Below are 16,893 nucleotides of genomic sequence, written 5' to 3'. Positions count from 1 at the left end.
CTTTTTTTTTAAAAAAGAAAAAAAAAAAGAAAGCCTCTTACTGGCGTAGGGTCCTAATATATAACATTTATACCAATTTTTTCCAGACCTCCCTTAATAAAATTGTACGTTCATTACTTTCATGTCGATACAAAGTATTTTTTAAATTATCACTTTCATCTATGAGGTAAAAACCAGAGGTGCAGTATCAATTTATGTGCATGGTTAAGAGTTGTAGTCAGATTTTTTACTAAACTATTTATTTTCCTAAATATTGTAGGTGCGAAGATAAAGGTAAAATTTATTTTTATTTTAATTTTTTTTAATTGGTTTTTGTTTTTGTTATTTTCTAGTCAGTAATGTCACTGAATGTTTATGCATACCTGTTGAACAAAACAATTCTTTCAAAGTCGTTCGGAACAAGATATTAGAAAGACTGGAATTGGACCAGAAATCTTATGTTGTAAAGGTAAGTAATGGAACATAAAAAAAAAAAAAATGTCAACTTGCACTTTCCACCAAACGTTAATAAATGTGTTTAACTGTCACTGAAACTTAAATTTACATTACAAAATGTTACATCTGAAAATGCACATTCACTTCTAACAAGTTGGCAACGACAAGTGCAGGTTCTGCTACGTAGAAATAAAGAGTGAGCCACCTGACATTCGGTTATAAGTTTCTACTAGGGGAAACAATAGCATGTGTAAATATTTCCACAGAACTTTTTTTTTTTTAAGGGGGTCACCACTTATCAAGGCCCGGAAGCCACTCAGGGATAAGGGTTATTGTAAGTACAGTACGTTAGTGTGGATATTTAAAGTGTCTACTTAAGGGGGTGGTTCATCAGGAATCTTTTACGTTGAACTTGAAGACATCCAAGTTGTAGTCAGGAGGGAAGCAAGCAGACAGAACAGTTCCACAGGTGTGCAGTTTTAAGAAAGAAGCTTTGTTCATGGAATCCACATTTTGATTTAGGCATAGATAAAGAGTGGGGAAAGTTTTTGACAGTGGATTCAGCTAGACGGGTGTTTTTCGTAAAAGATTGGCGAGGGGGGGGGGACCAGAGATTTGAGTTCAGACGAGCACCTGCCATGGAAATAATGATAAAACAAAGATAGGCTTGAAACGTCTCTTCTGTGGGAGAGAGGTTGCAGGGAAGAGAAAAGGGCATCCCCCACTAAGCCACAAAGTCTATTTTGTACTCTGTCAAGGCAGGATAGGCTATTTTTAGCAGCTCCTGTCCAGATATGGTAGCAGTATTCCATCCTTGGACGAACTTTGCTTTTATATAGATAGAGAATTGCATTAGTAGTGAGATATCTTCTGGAGCGGTAGAAGGATCCCACTATCTTTCCAGCGACCTTGGCAACAGACTTGATGTACGTGTTCCATTTCAGATCAGGAGGGAAGGTCAAGCCTTTAAAAAAAAATCAATCAAAAAGCAGTTGAATATCCAGTATAGCAGCAAGTTCTGGGAACATATACCAGAAAGAACTGTTGGAAATGAGTCGTGCACTATGACTATGCAATTCCTATGGCTATGTATCTGGAAAACGGAGCTATTAAACCTCCCATAGTAATATGAGACAAGGAGAAAGAAGCAACCCTAGAAATTAGTGTTCAGTTCCCAATGACATTGCGTTAAATAGCTGAGAAGGAAAAGAATGAAATACCATAGTCTTATGTATGAATTGAAATGAAAATGCAGTCTTAGGAAGATCTTCCTCATTCCAGTAATTATAGGAGCAACCGGATTTGTGAAACAATTTAAAAAGCTATTGTACTTAAAAGGATGGTTAGAATCTTAAAACAATGTCTGTTGGAATGTATGAGATAGTGGGTGAATGTCTGGTATTCAGTAGGTCTCATCCCCCAGTTTGAAAAAAAAACTATACAATTTTTTTTTTTTTTTTTTTCCATTTACATAGATAACGGTGGTAGCTGATGAGTGATTGAAAATACCTCTGACTTCATATATGAAATGTTTTAAATATCAAGCAACACCACATTTTTAGTTTAAAAGTGAATTAAACTAGCATTGTATTCTAACAATATAAGATCGATATGTATGTAATAGATCTCATTAATTGAAAAGATTTATTGGGTTTTTGTTGCTGATTGCCAATTTATTTGATTATAATTATTAAAATTCTGATTTCAATTTTGAAAATTGCTCATTAAACTGTTTTGTATTGAACTATGTAGCACAATATTACTTTCTGAGTATGTATTAGTACTTATCTCATTTGGGTCAGTTCTATATTGAAAATACAATGTGCACTATTTTTATCTTAAACTTGTATTTGTTGCATGTTATTAGTTTTTTTTATCGAGAAAATCATTAGCATTATCAGAAACCTTTGCTGTAGTGTAGAATTTCCATGTGTCCTGCTAGTATGTATTTGGATTTTTCTCACCATGAGTCTTTTTACAACAATCCAAATACACATTATCAATCATTGTTTCAAAAATTCAGAAACATAATTCCATAATCAAATGTAATTTTCAAGTATTATATATATAAAAAAAAAAAACAAGTCTGGCAATATCAAATGTGCAGATAGTTATTCATATTCTCCTATTGTACATATACTGTACTGCAGATTGACTCGGCTGGCAACTTCAGTTTTAGATCTTGCAAGTTACCAGATCTCCTTTATGGATATGAATCAACAGCCCAATGACTGAAATCAAAGAAGCTTCCTCTGATATGTCCAGCCTAGATTGCAGCTGTGTATCAAATTCTCTAAAAAAAAACAAAACGACCATGTGCCTAACTTTACTTTCATGGGGATGCAAGTAAATAGGGACATGTAAACTTAACTGGTTTTAACTACCCCAGGACCTAAGGATTAATCCTGTTATAGATCTTTTGTTAGAAATTGTTTAGATGCTTTTTATAGTTAAAAGAAAATTAAATTTTTTTTTTTTTTTTTTTTTTTATACACTTCTACATATTTCTTTTTGAAAGTGACATAGATATACATAACATTTTTTTGTTTTTACTGTTTAAGCAATTCTGTTTTTATGAAAACTATATGAACAGGTTCGAAATAATCGTGGCTTTGGCATCGCTTTAACAGGAAGAACATTAGAAAACTCAATAGATGAGTAAGTAACATTTTTTTCACTTTTTCCCAATAAATGGAGAAAGTTTTTTATCATCACATGCATATAACATTTATTACCAATTTTATATTAATCTCTACATGTGCATTTTAATGTTTTATCATCTAATCTGTTTATCACTGTTTAATATTTTGAGGTTTGAAAGTAACAATAACTCGTCCAACTATTTAATAAAGGGTGACAACTAGGAAATAACTTTTCTTGCTCTGTCCTTGAAATGTGATTTGCAGAGGATGCTCTTTCATAGTTGGATGGTTAGAGGTTCTTTTTGATTATCTTCCAGTTGTGATTGGCTTGCTGCATGCATGACTGATTTTGTACCAGATTTCCAGCTAGGTCTATTCAAAGCTTGAAAACTATCCAAGATTCATGCATTAATGAAATACAAACATTTAAATGTTTATTACAGAACATTACCTTTTATACTTAGCTTTAATAAAATAAAAAATATATGAAACAATCCCAAGTGCTAACGAGAGGTTTAAGAGAAAGAGCGATAAAGACTTGATCAGATGTTAGTTTTAGAGGTAATTTTTTTAAAAGCCGTCCAACACCTGCCAGCATGTAAAACAAACGTAAGATCGATTATGATCTATTTTGTGATATTAAATTATGGAATGTAGGATTTCTTTTAAGAATTGATTGTCAGAAATGAAGTTGTCCCCCTTTAATGAAAGTCAAACAGGAGTTATGGTTACTTGGTAATTTTTTTTTTTTTTTTTTTTTTTGCTAAAGATAATTTATGTAATTTTAAACTATTTTCATTAACCACTTACAAATGGTTAGGTATTTTCTTGAAAGTCATTACATGATATTTTCTAGTTTATATTTCTAGAACAAAAATGTTTTCATGACATTTCATTTTTTAATCTTTCCTAGTACCAATTTTTTAAACTGACCTGCTGGGTCACTACCACTATTCTACTCTAATTTCACTTAAATTCTAGATATTCTTACATATCTAAAAGTATGTGTGCCTAATTCTTATATAGAAATAAAAACTTGTTTTTGCACCTAATTTCATACCTTATGCATAAACACAATTTTCTAAATATTTAACTTTTATTTGCAATCTGTATTAGGTTCCTGTACTAATCTTCCTATTATGAATGTATGAAATAACCATATATATATTCATGTTTTTAATTGTATTCTATAAATATTACCTTGTTTTCCTTCAGCCCTTATCATGTTGAAATAATTCCATACCATTATAATGGTAAGTATGAGTTTCTTTTGTCTTTTATGGAAGACTCTCTCTCCCCTTCCTCATTTATTTTAAAATTATCCATTTTTTTTATTTTTTTTAATGCATTTTTAAAAAGTATTAAGCCCTTACCAAGATGACTTGATTTGTCTTTTCTTCAATGAGTAGTACACCATATAAACTCCCCACCTGCTGCTTCAAATAGTGCTAGGCTAGTTTATACGTCAATTCTTGGTCTTAAAGTAAAATTTCCAGTTTCTTATTGTAAAAAAAATTCCTTTTATCAGCATTAAAAATACTAAGATATATGCAAAATAACTTTTCGTTTTCTCAAAAGTCGGCAGAGGAAAAAGCTAAAGAATTTAAAGTACTCTTCCACTGTTAAGGTTTTATATAAATTCAATTTAAAAAAACAAAAACTATTTAGCAATTTTTTTTTCTTTTGTAAAATGATAAAGTACCAGAATTTAAAATGTTTTTTTTTTTTTTTTTTTTTTTTTCTAAATAAAATTTTTTATCCTTTTTTTTTTTCTAAATAAAATTTTTTTATCCTTTTTTTTTTCTAAATAAAATTTTTTATCCTTTTTTTTTCTAAATAAAATTTTTTATCCTTTTTTTTTTTCTAAATAAAATTTTTTATCCTTTTTTTTTTCTAAATAAAATTTTTTATCCTTTTTTTTTTTTCTAAATAAAATTTTTTATCCTTTTTTTTTTCTAAATAAAATTTTTTATCCTTTTTTTTTTCTAAATAAAATTTTTTATCCTTTTTTTTTTCTAAATAAAATTTTTTATCCTTTTTTTTTTCTAAATAAAATTTTTTATCCTTTTTTTTTTCTAAATAAAATTTTTTATCCTTTTTTTTTTCTAAATAAAATTTTTTATCCTTTTTTTTTTCTAAATAAAATTTTTTATCCTTTTTTTTTTCTAAATAAAATTTTTTATCCTTTTTTTTTTCTAAATAAAATTTTTTATCCTTTTTTTTTTCTAAATAAAATTTTTTATCCTTTTTTTTTTCTAAATAAAATTTTTTATCCTTTTTTTTTTTCTAAATAAAATTTTTTATCCTTTTTTTTTTCTAAATAAAATTTTTTATCCTTTTTTTTTTCTAAATAAAATTTTTTATCCTTTTTTTTTTCTAAATAAAATTTTTTATCCTTTTTTTTTTTTTTTTTTTTTTTTATTTAAAAAATTTTTTTTTAACATTTTAAATCTGGAATCAGTTGTTTAAGAAATCAGTGTTCCACTCCATCTTGAGATCCAGGTTAGCCTTCAGTCATAACACATTACTTCTATCGGTAAATGCTAAAAATTAAAATATCTATTGTTTGTGTACTGGCTAAAGTACTGACCTATTCTTCGTAATCTTTTTTCATTTTACTTCAAAGTTCCTTAAAATCAAGTGGCTTGTTCCTAGGACTCGCATCTGATTTCTATACATGAAATATACATATTCAAATATTTCATTAAATATCCTTTACATCTGAAATGTTGAGTTAGTAAAGAAGTTAATATTAATTTTCCTTTCTCCAACTGACCAGTTGAATGTTATAGTATCTTCCTTGCAGTCTCTTGGACTTGCTGGATTCCAGGACAAGACTACATCTAGTTTAGACGATCTAGCTTAGTACTGTTACTATAGGCAGCATCACATGAAGGTGCACCATTCTTAGTATAATTCATTGTGGGTTACCCATACCAAGGGAATCTTATTTTGGGCCACGAATACTATGATTTTGAAGTGAAAATTATCCGCCTACCAGTTGTCTTGATAAACCCTGTACAGAAAAACTTTGGACAGTTGAGGACAGTGTCTTGTTGGCATTCAAGTTCTGTTTCTAAGTATGACCATAAAAACTTTAAATTAGGATTTTTGTGGAGTATGAAGTTACTACCATGTCTATTCTTACCTGGCATGATAGTATATGGGTTAAATAATATTTATAAATTACAAAATTTGTTCATAAAATATGTCTAGAAAACCTTTATTTATAAAATGGAATCTCTTAAATACTTCAAGATATGAAGAACTTGAAGCATAACTTCTGTGCGTTAATAGTTAACCTTGACTTAAAACCTGCTATGTACCATGTTTGATCCAGTCCATTCTACAGAAATGCTTTCATCAAACTTCCACCTAAAGAGATTAAAAAAAAATTTTGCTACTGGATTTGCCATTAGATAACTAAAATGGAGTAACCATCAATTTTTTTTTTTTTTTTAACTACAACCTTCAAGTTCCTATGTCTTAGTTTTAAAGTAGTTGTTGGACAAACATAGGTTTGCATACAGTTTAAATGTTTTAATATCTTAGTAATTTTTGTGCTTTCTTTTTCTTTCTAGTTAAACCAATCATAAAAATTGATAATTCTTTGAATACATATATGGATATACGATTACGTGAAACAACAAAACGAGTAAGTATTTTGTCATTTTTCTTAAGTCATTTGTTGTAATGGCATTAATTTCTTCAATGCAAGCTCACAGATCAAGCATCATTGGTCTTGTGATGATAAACAAAACTTTCTAATCTTTCAAGTAGTTAAAAATCGTCATGTTACATCTAATTCAGAAGCAAGTTCTCGAACAGTTGTGCATAGATTGGCTTCGACTAAGGCTCTTAATTGATGGTCGTCAACATTAGATGGTCAACCACTATGCTCCGTCATCTTCAAGACTTGTCACCACAAAATTTTTTAAACCACAATTGTGCTATGTGTTTAGTAGTGGTTTCTGGGCCAAATGCTTTGTTGATATTGCAAGATGTTTTAACAGCTTTTTGGCCTAGCTTGAATTATAAGAAAATTGTGCAAATTTTCTTTTTTTTTTTCTCTCTCCCCCTTTTTTAAAAAATTTTTTTTATTTAATGTTCTGAAAAGACATTGTTTTAAAACAATTGTAATGTAAATGATAGAGCGAAAATGCTCTTTAAATGATATAACAAAACCTAATTTTAAAATACATCATTTGAAATGAAAATTAAAAATTCTGTGACCACTTTCTTCTCAACCTAATAAACAAGCCTCTTGGACGTCATGCCAAGCTATACTTATTTTATGATGGTATTCTCCATTTCTAAAAGTAGTTAAGATTTGTTTTGAAATGAGACAAATTTTGCAAGGTATTTATGCTTAAACAAAAATAAATTTTGACTGACAAAGATAATTATTAATTACAAAATATTTTATTTTTGCATGAATTTTTTTTTTTTTCAAAATGACACCTTATGTCCCTTGTCTTTTAAAAATTTGGCCCTGTGGCCTCTGAAAATGCCATGATTTCTGAGGGGACATCAACTTGTTCAGAAACTTTCATTTACAGTATTTAATAAGAAATTTTCTATGTAGCAATTAATGTTCAAAAATTTTTTTTATAACTTATTTTAAACAACTTTATTAATTTTAAATGGACTGTAAGTAACTCTATTCGATCGGTAAGTGTTTATAATAAATATTCATTGTTAGAATTTTTACATATTTATTCATGGAGTTATATTTTGAAACCAATGTTTTCTTACAAAATATTAAGAGAAAAGGCAAAGTGTGAGGAAGATCAGTGAATGAAATAAAAGTGGGAAAGACTCCCATGCAATGACGGGTAGATAAATAGTATATTGATATAAAATTCTTTTATAATTGTGTCAATAGCTTAAACAATTGTAATTTGGGGGGTGGGGTTGGAAGTTACGTTGACAGGAAAAATTAGGTGTCTAAAGTAATGGGGTTGGTGTTAAAAACAATTTAAAATTATTTACATCAATGGTCAGAAACCTTTTTTGAGCATGATGGCCAAAAAAAGCTATAATTATAGGAGGGCCAATGTTAAACATGTAAATAATTTTTTATGTTTTAAAGAAAACGAGTATTATGTTTAAACGATAACTTATTTTACTACAGGAATAAAAAAAAAAAAAAAAAATTGGAAAAATTATTCTCTCTCAATTGTCAATGGTTTGTTTATATGTATATATCATGCCCTAGGTAAGGGGACAGACCAAACAAAATTCACTCAGATGGATTTAGCCTACTATTTGACTACATGGTTCCACATTCAATCTATTCTGTATGCACCTTCATTATATCTATTCTGTATATAGCTTCATTTATTGATGAGTTAAATTCTGAATAATGGATTTTAGTCTGCAAATGTATCTATTGGTCCAGCCCCCTCTTTACTAAACATATATCGACTACTTTAGTTTTTAAAAATGTATTTTCTGCTCATTTTCTTGTATATGCCTATATTAACAAGGCTGCATACAATGCTGGATAAAAATAGAATGGTGAAGAGATGAAGAAAACATTTTCTTTTTACCATTCGTTTTTTCGCATTGCATACAGCCTTATTAAATACACATATACTTATTTACCAGCAATGCCTTGAGCAAAGTGTGTGTGTGTGTATATATATATATATATATATATATATATATATATATATACACACACACACACAAACTTTCCCAATAAAATCGTCGATAAGCACATAACTCTATTTAAACTCACTCCACAATAAAAACATAAATCCTAATCCTAATAAAGACACCATCAAAGTATACTATAAAACCAACTGCACACTAACTATAAAAAAGATGAAAAAAATAACAAACCTAATTAAAAGATACACCAGACCCACCGACCAGAACAAAATATCAAACTAATAATATATTATACTAAATTTAAAACCTCCAATTTTATGAAAAACAATAACAATACTAACACCACACTAAACCAAACTAATGTAATGTATGAATTTATTTGGCCCTTCGAAGAATGTCTCCTAACCCACTCCAAAAACTCGTACAACACATACATAGGCCACACCACAACAAAACTCTCCTGATGACTAACCTATCATTTAGCTGACAATATCGCCATAAAACAACACCTAACATCCCATGATAAAAAACCTAGTCGTCCGACATTAGAAATATCTTAACTAACAATACTAAAATTTGATGCCTTAACAACTGCACACGACGACTAAAATTACTAGAAGCCATACTTATCAAAAAACTACAATCCCTTTTTAACCAGATCTCATTTAACACAAAGACAAATATACTGACAGTATTTAATAACTAACAAGAAACTAAATAAACTATAAAATAAGAAAATTGAGATTAAAAATTCGCCCCTAACCTTCCGGTAGCCACTTTTCTAACCAATAAAAATGAAAAAAATTATAAATACACCAAGCCTCAGATGAAGAGAAAATAACAAGATGTAAAGAACACATAATCTCTGAAAATGCCGGCCAGATCATGAGAATAAATGTTCATAAATAAATCAGGTATGTGTTATTTTTACATCTGTTTAAAAAGAACTGTTGTCTACAACTGTTTTGATACGTCCACGTCAATTGTTGCCTGTTAGAACTGTTGCATAAACGTTAAAATATACACACTAGACGATCAACTAAATGATACGACGTGTATGCATACACGCATTTACACATACACGAATATAGATAAAATATAAAACCCAACTATTAAACATGTACGTCGTTATGGAATATTCACATAACACCAGAAGGCTCTGTTCGTTGGTTTTTAACTGTACATTTAAACATCTATGCAGGAGGCTCTCTGTATCTTGGCCATACTTAAGTTTTCAGGTTTCGGCAGCCTTCACTCTCCTTTTAGCCATTTTATAAACAATCTTTCTGACAAAGGGGAAAGAATTGCTGTTTTTCTGGGTTGGGATCCAACATTTATTGTTGGCTAGTTTTGACCTTGAAGTGTTTTCGTTAACAATTTTTTGTTAATTTTTATTTGTAGCTTGATCGCTTAGAGAATGCAATTCCTGTTTATCATCAAAAAATTGAAGAAAGAGTTGTGAAAGTAAGTTCTGATTTTGTAATCTTTTCATATCCTGTATTTTTCTATAAGTCTTGTTTGGTCATACGTACATACGCGAGATCTATATTATAGATTACTTCCCTTTAATAGACCTTTTAAACAAATTTTAAAAGGGAAATAACTCTAATTGACTAAAATTAATACAGATTCAATTTTCTTTGATCTACTTTTTTCACTTTATTTACAAAGGATGCAAATGGTTTTTTATTTATGCAAATTAAAGTAAACATAATCTTGGACAATGCTGGTAGGGACAGGATTTGTGATAGTTGGATCAGTTTCTCACACTAATGGTAAATTCAAAACGATCTGTGAAACAATATTTTGGCCATATCTTTTAGTCATGTCTGGGTAAGAACCCATACCTTGTTAAATTGATTTAATTAGTTAATCATTTTGCATAACCTTATATGGAGTTCTTCACTGCATACCAAGCTCTAGTCCCAACGCATTGCTGTGCTTGTTTTTAAAATTACTTCAAAATATTCTTCGGCTAATTTATTGCATTTGTACCCACTCCTCCCAAACTTGCAGCAAAATTGTACACCTTCACTTGTAGAAATCTCAAAAATACTGAAAAACTTTATTAAAATAGCTTTCCTCAACTTTTTGCCTTTGGAATTCTCTTTGATTATACCAACTTCCAGAAATTTAAATGTAGTGAACAAATATCTTGGTGCACAACTCCTCACTTATGATTTGGTCCCTTATTCACATTAGTTCTTTACATCTCAATGGTAAAAAAAAAAAATTTGAAATATTTAGCAAGTTTTCTTTTTAATTTCTAAAATTGACTACAGGACAATGATCCAAATTCATTCATACAATACTGAAAGTGACATGACTTAAAATCAACTCCACTCCCATCTTTTCCTTGTACACAAGATACTTGAAAATATATAAAGGGTTTAAGAATCTAGTTGTTGCATGATTTGTCAAACGTTTTAGTCTATTATTTGATGTCGTTTTTGGCATATCTACCTTTTCAGTTATATTTGACCCAATGAAAACTGATATTTAATCTTGAATGTTGTTTGATATTTGGCAATTTTTATACAATTTTAATAACTGGAAATTGAGTTCAGTTGGGGGTCAACTTAGTGTATTTGGATGTCAGCTTGACCTCCTGTACTAGAAAGATTGACATCACATGACCCAAAGAGAGTGACGAAGAGAAGTCATTAGTTTGCTTAGAAGCGTATGTGTGAACTTTTAAAATTTTTATATATATATATATATATATATATATATATGAGGTTAAGCATTGGTTTGAAGCAACAACAAAGCAAATAAACCACTTCTCATATTTTTTGAAATATGAATGAATGTATTTGCAGGTAGAGTTTCCTATTTGTAAGTTAGCTGGAAAATGTCAAAATAGGGCACTAAGAGTTTGCTAGCTAACTGTTTGATTGGCTTTAGTGAAGAGCTTGTTATGCATCTCTTTGGCTATAGCGATGCTGTTTATTTTAATTCATATCTGTAGAAAACATGCATCTTCACATAGTATCTTTCTCACTTTGCAGAAATAACTTTGACTTTGTCTGATCCCACTCATCCTTCTTCCATAACCTCCAACCTACCATAGCCATGTGTTCTGCCGTTTGTTTCTGAATGCTAATTGAACAGTGGTTGAACATTCGCAACTGAAATTAAGCTAGCGTCTATTTAATACCAAATGATTTAAAAGAAAAGAAAAAAAATTCTTTATCAATCACCTGTATAATTAATCGTAGTTACTTCCCTTTAGTTTTAAGAAAAGTGGGGAAAAAATACTTTATCATTTGATTTAAAAGTTTAACTTCCAAACTAACCTATTTCTAGCCAGGTGTTTATCTTTCTGTACAGTCCATATTTCTTTATCATTTAATCCCATGTTTTTTCTTGGCCCTTACTTACCTCTCTGCTACCTCAACTGTTCTACTTCTACTAACCCAAGAGCTCTCTTCGATTGTTTTTAAGGTCACCATACCATCAAAGTCTCCTGTTCACATCTCTTTATACTGTCTAGATTTCATCTTTCTCTGAGATTAGAGCTAAGTCCTTTCTTGAAAACTTGTTACACAGCCATTGTATCATTCAATCATTTCTTTCCATCCAACACATGTCCTCAACTCTTGCTGGCCAGATTTCACTTCTATACATCACCTTACTTATACATGCCTTAAAGACTCTTTTTCTTTCAACCGCGGTAACGTATACTGGTTAGTCAAGGCAGAAGTTACTCCATCCACAGTAGCACTAGCGTCACCCTATGCTACAATTGTATTAGCAATGTAGCAAAACTTCTCTACAATCTCAGTAGCTTCACAATTCAGATATACTTTATCCACGTCTGAGTTTATCATAACATTTTTACATATAAACTGGTTAGCCTCTCAACCTATATAACATTTAATAAAGTTTGTTCATATTACAATCTTTATCTCAAATGTGCTAAAATCTAAAACCAAAAACGAGGCAAAAACAGTCACTTTAATTTTTCAATGTATCAAATTATAGTTGATGGGAGTTATCTCCCTTCAGCTAGATTTTTTTTTTTACTTTGTAAATTTGTCTACATCATGAAATTTTGTTATCTCTATTATGTCACTTTGAGTTCCTGCCTCATAAGTTCCAAAACGGCTCTGCCTATATTTTGCAAATTTCACACAAAGATAATTTATATTTTTGGCAGTGTTCTTGGATGTTTTTGTACAGAAATTAAATCCAATAAGTATCGAAAAAATCCGATCTTAATAGTCTTATCTTTATAATAAAATTTTTACAAGGGAATATTTTACTGTTACACTGTAACCTTGCCAATGTAATGTAAAATATTCCCCCCTGTAAAAATTCTTTGAGAAAGACTTTAACATCGTGAATGACATTATCATTTTTTTAAAACATTTTTGCAAATTAGTCTACTGGGTGAATCATTCCGATATATATATAATATTCAATAGAGGATCGAGTCCTATAATACATATGCAATCTGCATAAATTAAAATATTATGTTTAAGCGTGTTTTATGACTGCGCAATGCTAGGCTTCCAGCTAGTTAAATATAAGATGTATTTTCGTAACTATTTTCCCATGGCCTCTTTCAGAGAAATGTCAATTCTTTTAGAAAGCAAAAATATTAAAGTTATTTAATATTTTTCTATATTAAATATATATTAAAGTTATATAATATTTTATTAAAGTTATATTATATATTAGTTATTTAATATTGCATTTGTTTGCACAAGGCCAGCTTAAAAACTTTCAATGTAAATAATTTGCAAAATATTGATCAATCTCTAAATGTGGTCAAGATCATTTTAATGATTTAAGGTAGTTATCTCGAGTTTATGCTTGTATTATATAAATACTAGCAGGCTGCCCGACATTGCCTGGTTGTAAGATGCACTTAAATATATTTTAATTCATGCAGATTATGTATTATAGATGATTCTCTATCGATTATTATATTAAATCTAATATACAGTGAGATCAAAACTAAATGACTTGAGTACCATCAGCTAGAATTGAACCCAAAACCTACAACTCTCAACCCTTATTTCTTAGCTTCTGAGCCACACACATACGACTTGTGATCCCTTTTTTAAAAGATGGAATCGGCATTGAAGATAAAATTCAAGCAAGCACACCCGGACGGTCCAGTTTTATAGACTAAAAGATTAAGGTCTATTTACAAGAAAATAAACTAAGACTTTTTTTTTTTTTTTTCATACACGGTTTCAAATTTGTGGGCATAGGCTGCTATCAATGGACTGTTTCTCTTGCACCAAATAGTAATACTAATTTTAAGATTAGTTTAGACTGTTTCAAACGATTATAAATGACTGCACAATGAAAATTAAATGTTTAAATTTTTTTTTTTTTTTTTTTTTTTTTTTTTTTTATCAAGAAAAAATGGAATTGATATTTAATTTTCATTTAAGTTATTCCAGCAAATTTTAATTATAAAATTTTCCTTTAAAAAATATTGCGATTTTATTTTTTGACAGTTTGGTGTCAGAATCTATCTATTGATAGTGATCCATGAATTTGGAATAGGTATATGAGCAAGAAAATTCAGTATTGTTGCTGAAAAATGTTTGTTACAAGCATAAATCATGTGATCTCCCTTAGATCAACATGAACTCAAGGTAACCAGTCTAATAACTATCCTTGTCAAAGGCTTGTAAACTTCATGGATTGAATGTTTGCTTATTTTTAGTTATTGTGCTACATGCATTTCTAACTGTTGAAAAGTCACAACTTTATAGTCGATTTAAACTTGGTCAGACTTGAATAAATGGTTAGTTCAGTCAGCAACCAAAAAAAACTAGCTCTGAACATTTTTTTTTTTTTTTTAACAGTTGTGTAACAATCATTTGAAAAATGATTTGTCTCTTTGGAGAAAAGACAGGTTGAAGAATTTGGTGTTGATTCTGAGTTGAGGAATTTGAGTTCTTTGGACTTTTGTTATAGGAGGTTGAATTGAAGAAATTTTCTTGATAGTTTACTTCCTCGTATTTAACTGTTTGCAGATTTCTCTCATTATCGTTTTTTATTTGGTGTAATTGTAAGAGTTCTCGATTGTTTCTTAGGTGTGGATGTGCTATGGAGATCTCAAGGTCAAATAATCCAACATTTAATTCTGAATCTTGCATCTTTCCTTTTATTGTCATTGACTGAAAGTTTTACAATTTGACATGATACACCTGAAGAAAGTTGAAAGTTACATTAGGTGAAATGTGAAAAAAAAATAGCAACAAAGATAAAAATAGTTTAAATGATAATTTTTTTAAATTTAAAACAATTTTTTTTTTTTTTTTTATGCAGGAACTTGAACAGAATGTGGAACCAAAATTGGATTTTCTTGCTGAACGTTTGGCGAGAGCTGATCTTGCATGCTGGAAAGGACCTATCACCAATTCCCCTTTGTGGTGACTATTGGCCACTGCAACTATCAACTACCACTGCTCCTACTTCCTACCTCAAACTCTCCAAAGCTTTCCTCCTGCCATTCATGACGCTAACTCTTACAACTTCAGCTATCACTGCTCTTCTGTTTCTGTTCTTTAAGAACATCACTTCATAAATCTCAATTTTATTTAGTGTGTGTGTGTGTGTGTGAAAATTTTTTTTTTTTTTTTTTTTTTTTTTTTTTTTTTTTTTTTTAAGTTGTGGAAATGGATAACTTATTTCTGGGATCAAAAAAATAAGTAAATTGCGATTTAGTACAAATTTTTCTCCAACTAAAAAAGCATCGTCATTTTAATAAAATTTTCTCCTCTTGACTCATATTCATCAGAAGTAATGCTTGGAACTGAATAAAAAAGCTCAATTAGATATTTGATAAAATCTTTATGTACTTCAGAAATAATTTGGGATAACTATGGTTGCTAATAAGATTGCCTCAAACTTTGTTGATTAGCATGTTTTTGCATGGGGTGTGAGTCCTGTTGGCCAAGGAGAAATGATGGAAGATTGAATGGTAAAAGTAAGATAAAAGAAAATGGAATGGAAATTGAGACAAAGAATTTGAAGATGACTTGATGAAAGAAGAAATAAAAATGTGAGGACAGAAATTAAAAATGAAAACGATCAGGAAAGAAAAATAATGACTTTATGAAAAAAATTTTAAAATGTGAGCAAATTACATTTTTTAAAAGATCTTGTATCTTTATTAAAGAAAGAAAAAAGAAAGAAAATGTAGGTGGGTAAAAAGAAAAATATCAAGTCGAGATGAAATCTGAGAGGTGATTTTAAACCAAAATTCTATTTGCATCGGTTTTGATGTCATTGCTGGAGGTCATTTTTGACTGAATCACTCAAATCTTCAGCTTGCCTTTTCATTGGTTACTCTCAACCGAGATATGTGTATGTCTTTATCCAACCAAAGCTTTATTCATCATGCCTATACCATCACAAGTGACTTTGCAATGCAGATGATTCCAATCTGTGGAAACTACAGTCTCAATAGCACAAATGAAATGGTGATTGAACATACTTTAAGATTTGAAATTCAGTTTTATTCTTTGAATGTTTGGCTGATTTGGAAGGATTTTCATTTTATTTAGCTCTTACTTTGGTTTTCAGCTTCCTCTGATAAGTGCGAGTAAAGAGAAGATTTACTAAATCTGTTATTTTTAAATAAATGAAAAAGATAATGTTCTTTACAATTATGATGCCATGAATGCTAAAAAGCGCTTTATTTTTATGTTCAATTTACTGGAGTACTCCAATATATCCATAAATTCTTAAAACTAACCATTTTGATATAAACAAATATTTAAAAAAAAAAAATTTCATTAAAAATATTACTTATTACATAACATGTTACAACCAAATAGTTTTCCTATGGATAAATACTACAAAAAAAAAATGAAGCTTTAGATTCTTAGTGAACTTAAGTTTCCAAGTCTTTAATTTTTGCAAATTATATAATTTTCATAATGGTAATTATTAAAAAATAAAGCTTATTTCAAACTTATTTGTATGCTAATAAATTATTGAATTTTGGTAATAAAATTGAATTTAGCAAAACCTGATGCTGGTGGGTAATGTGTTTACACATCGCACAAATGTTGAAATAGTTTTATTTTTTTCCATTATGATTTTAATACAGAGGCAAGCAATGCAGCTAAAACCCAAAATGTGATCTTTTTAAAAACTACAAAAACAAAACTAAGGTTATCCTATGAAATCTGTCAGAATTTTACTTTTCCGAAATTTTAGTGAAAAA

General features: G+C 29.5%; 1 protein-coding gene across 1 annotated transcript in view; it reads left to right on the top strand.

The window, feature by feature from the left end:
- LOC145239754 (uncharacterized) overlaps positions 1-16,454 on the top strand; it is a 33,524-nt gene extending 17,070 nt beyond the window's left edge. Inside the window, exons 2-7 of the mRNA XM_080103162.1 lie at positions 333-448; positions 3,029-3,093; positions 4,293-4,330; positions 6,659-6,732; positions 10,095-10,157; positions 14,988-16,454. Coding sequence (XP_079959288.1) covers positions 333-448; positions 3,029-3,093; positions 4,293-4,330; positions 6,659-6,732; positions 10,095-10,157; positions 14,988-15,095 — 464 coding nt within the window. The 3' untranslated portion in view covers positions 15,096-16,454. The remainder of the gene's footprint in view (positions 1-332; positions 449-3,028; positions 3,094-4,292; positions 4,331-6,658; positions 6,733-10,094; positions 10,158-14,987) is intronic.
- The last annotated feature ends 439 nt before the right edge of the window (positions 16,455-16,893 follow it).

The sequence above is a fragment of the Euprymna scolopes genome, chromosome 19 (assembly GCF_053919585.1).
Source record: "Euprymna scolopes isolate OS-2025 chromosome 19, ASM5391958v1, whole genome shotgun sequence".
In the NCBI taxonomy this organism is placed as follows: Eukaryota; Metazoa; Mollusca; class Cephalopoda; order Sepiida; family Sepiolidae; genus Euprymna; species Euprymna scolopes.
This window is presented reverse-complemented; position numbering and strand designations above follow the sequence as displayed.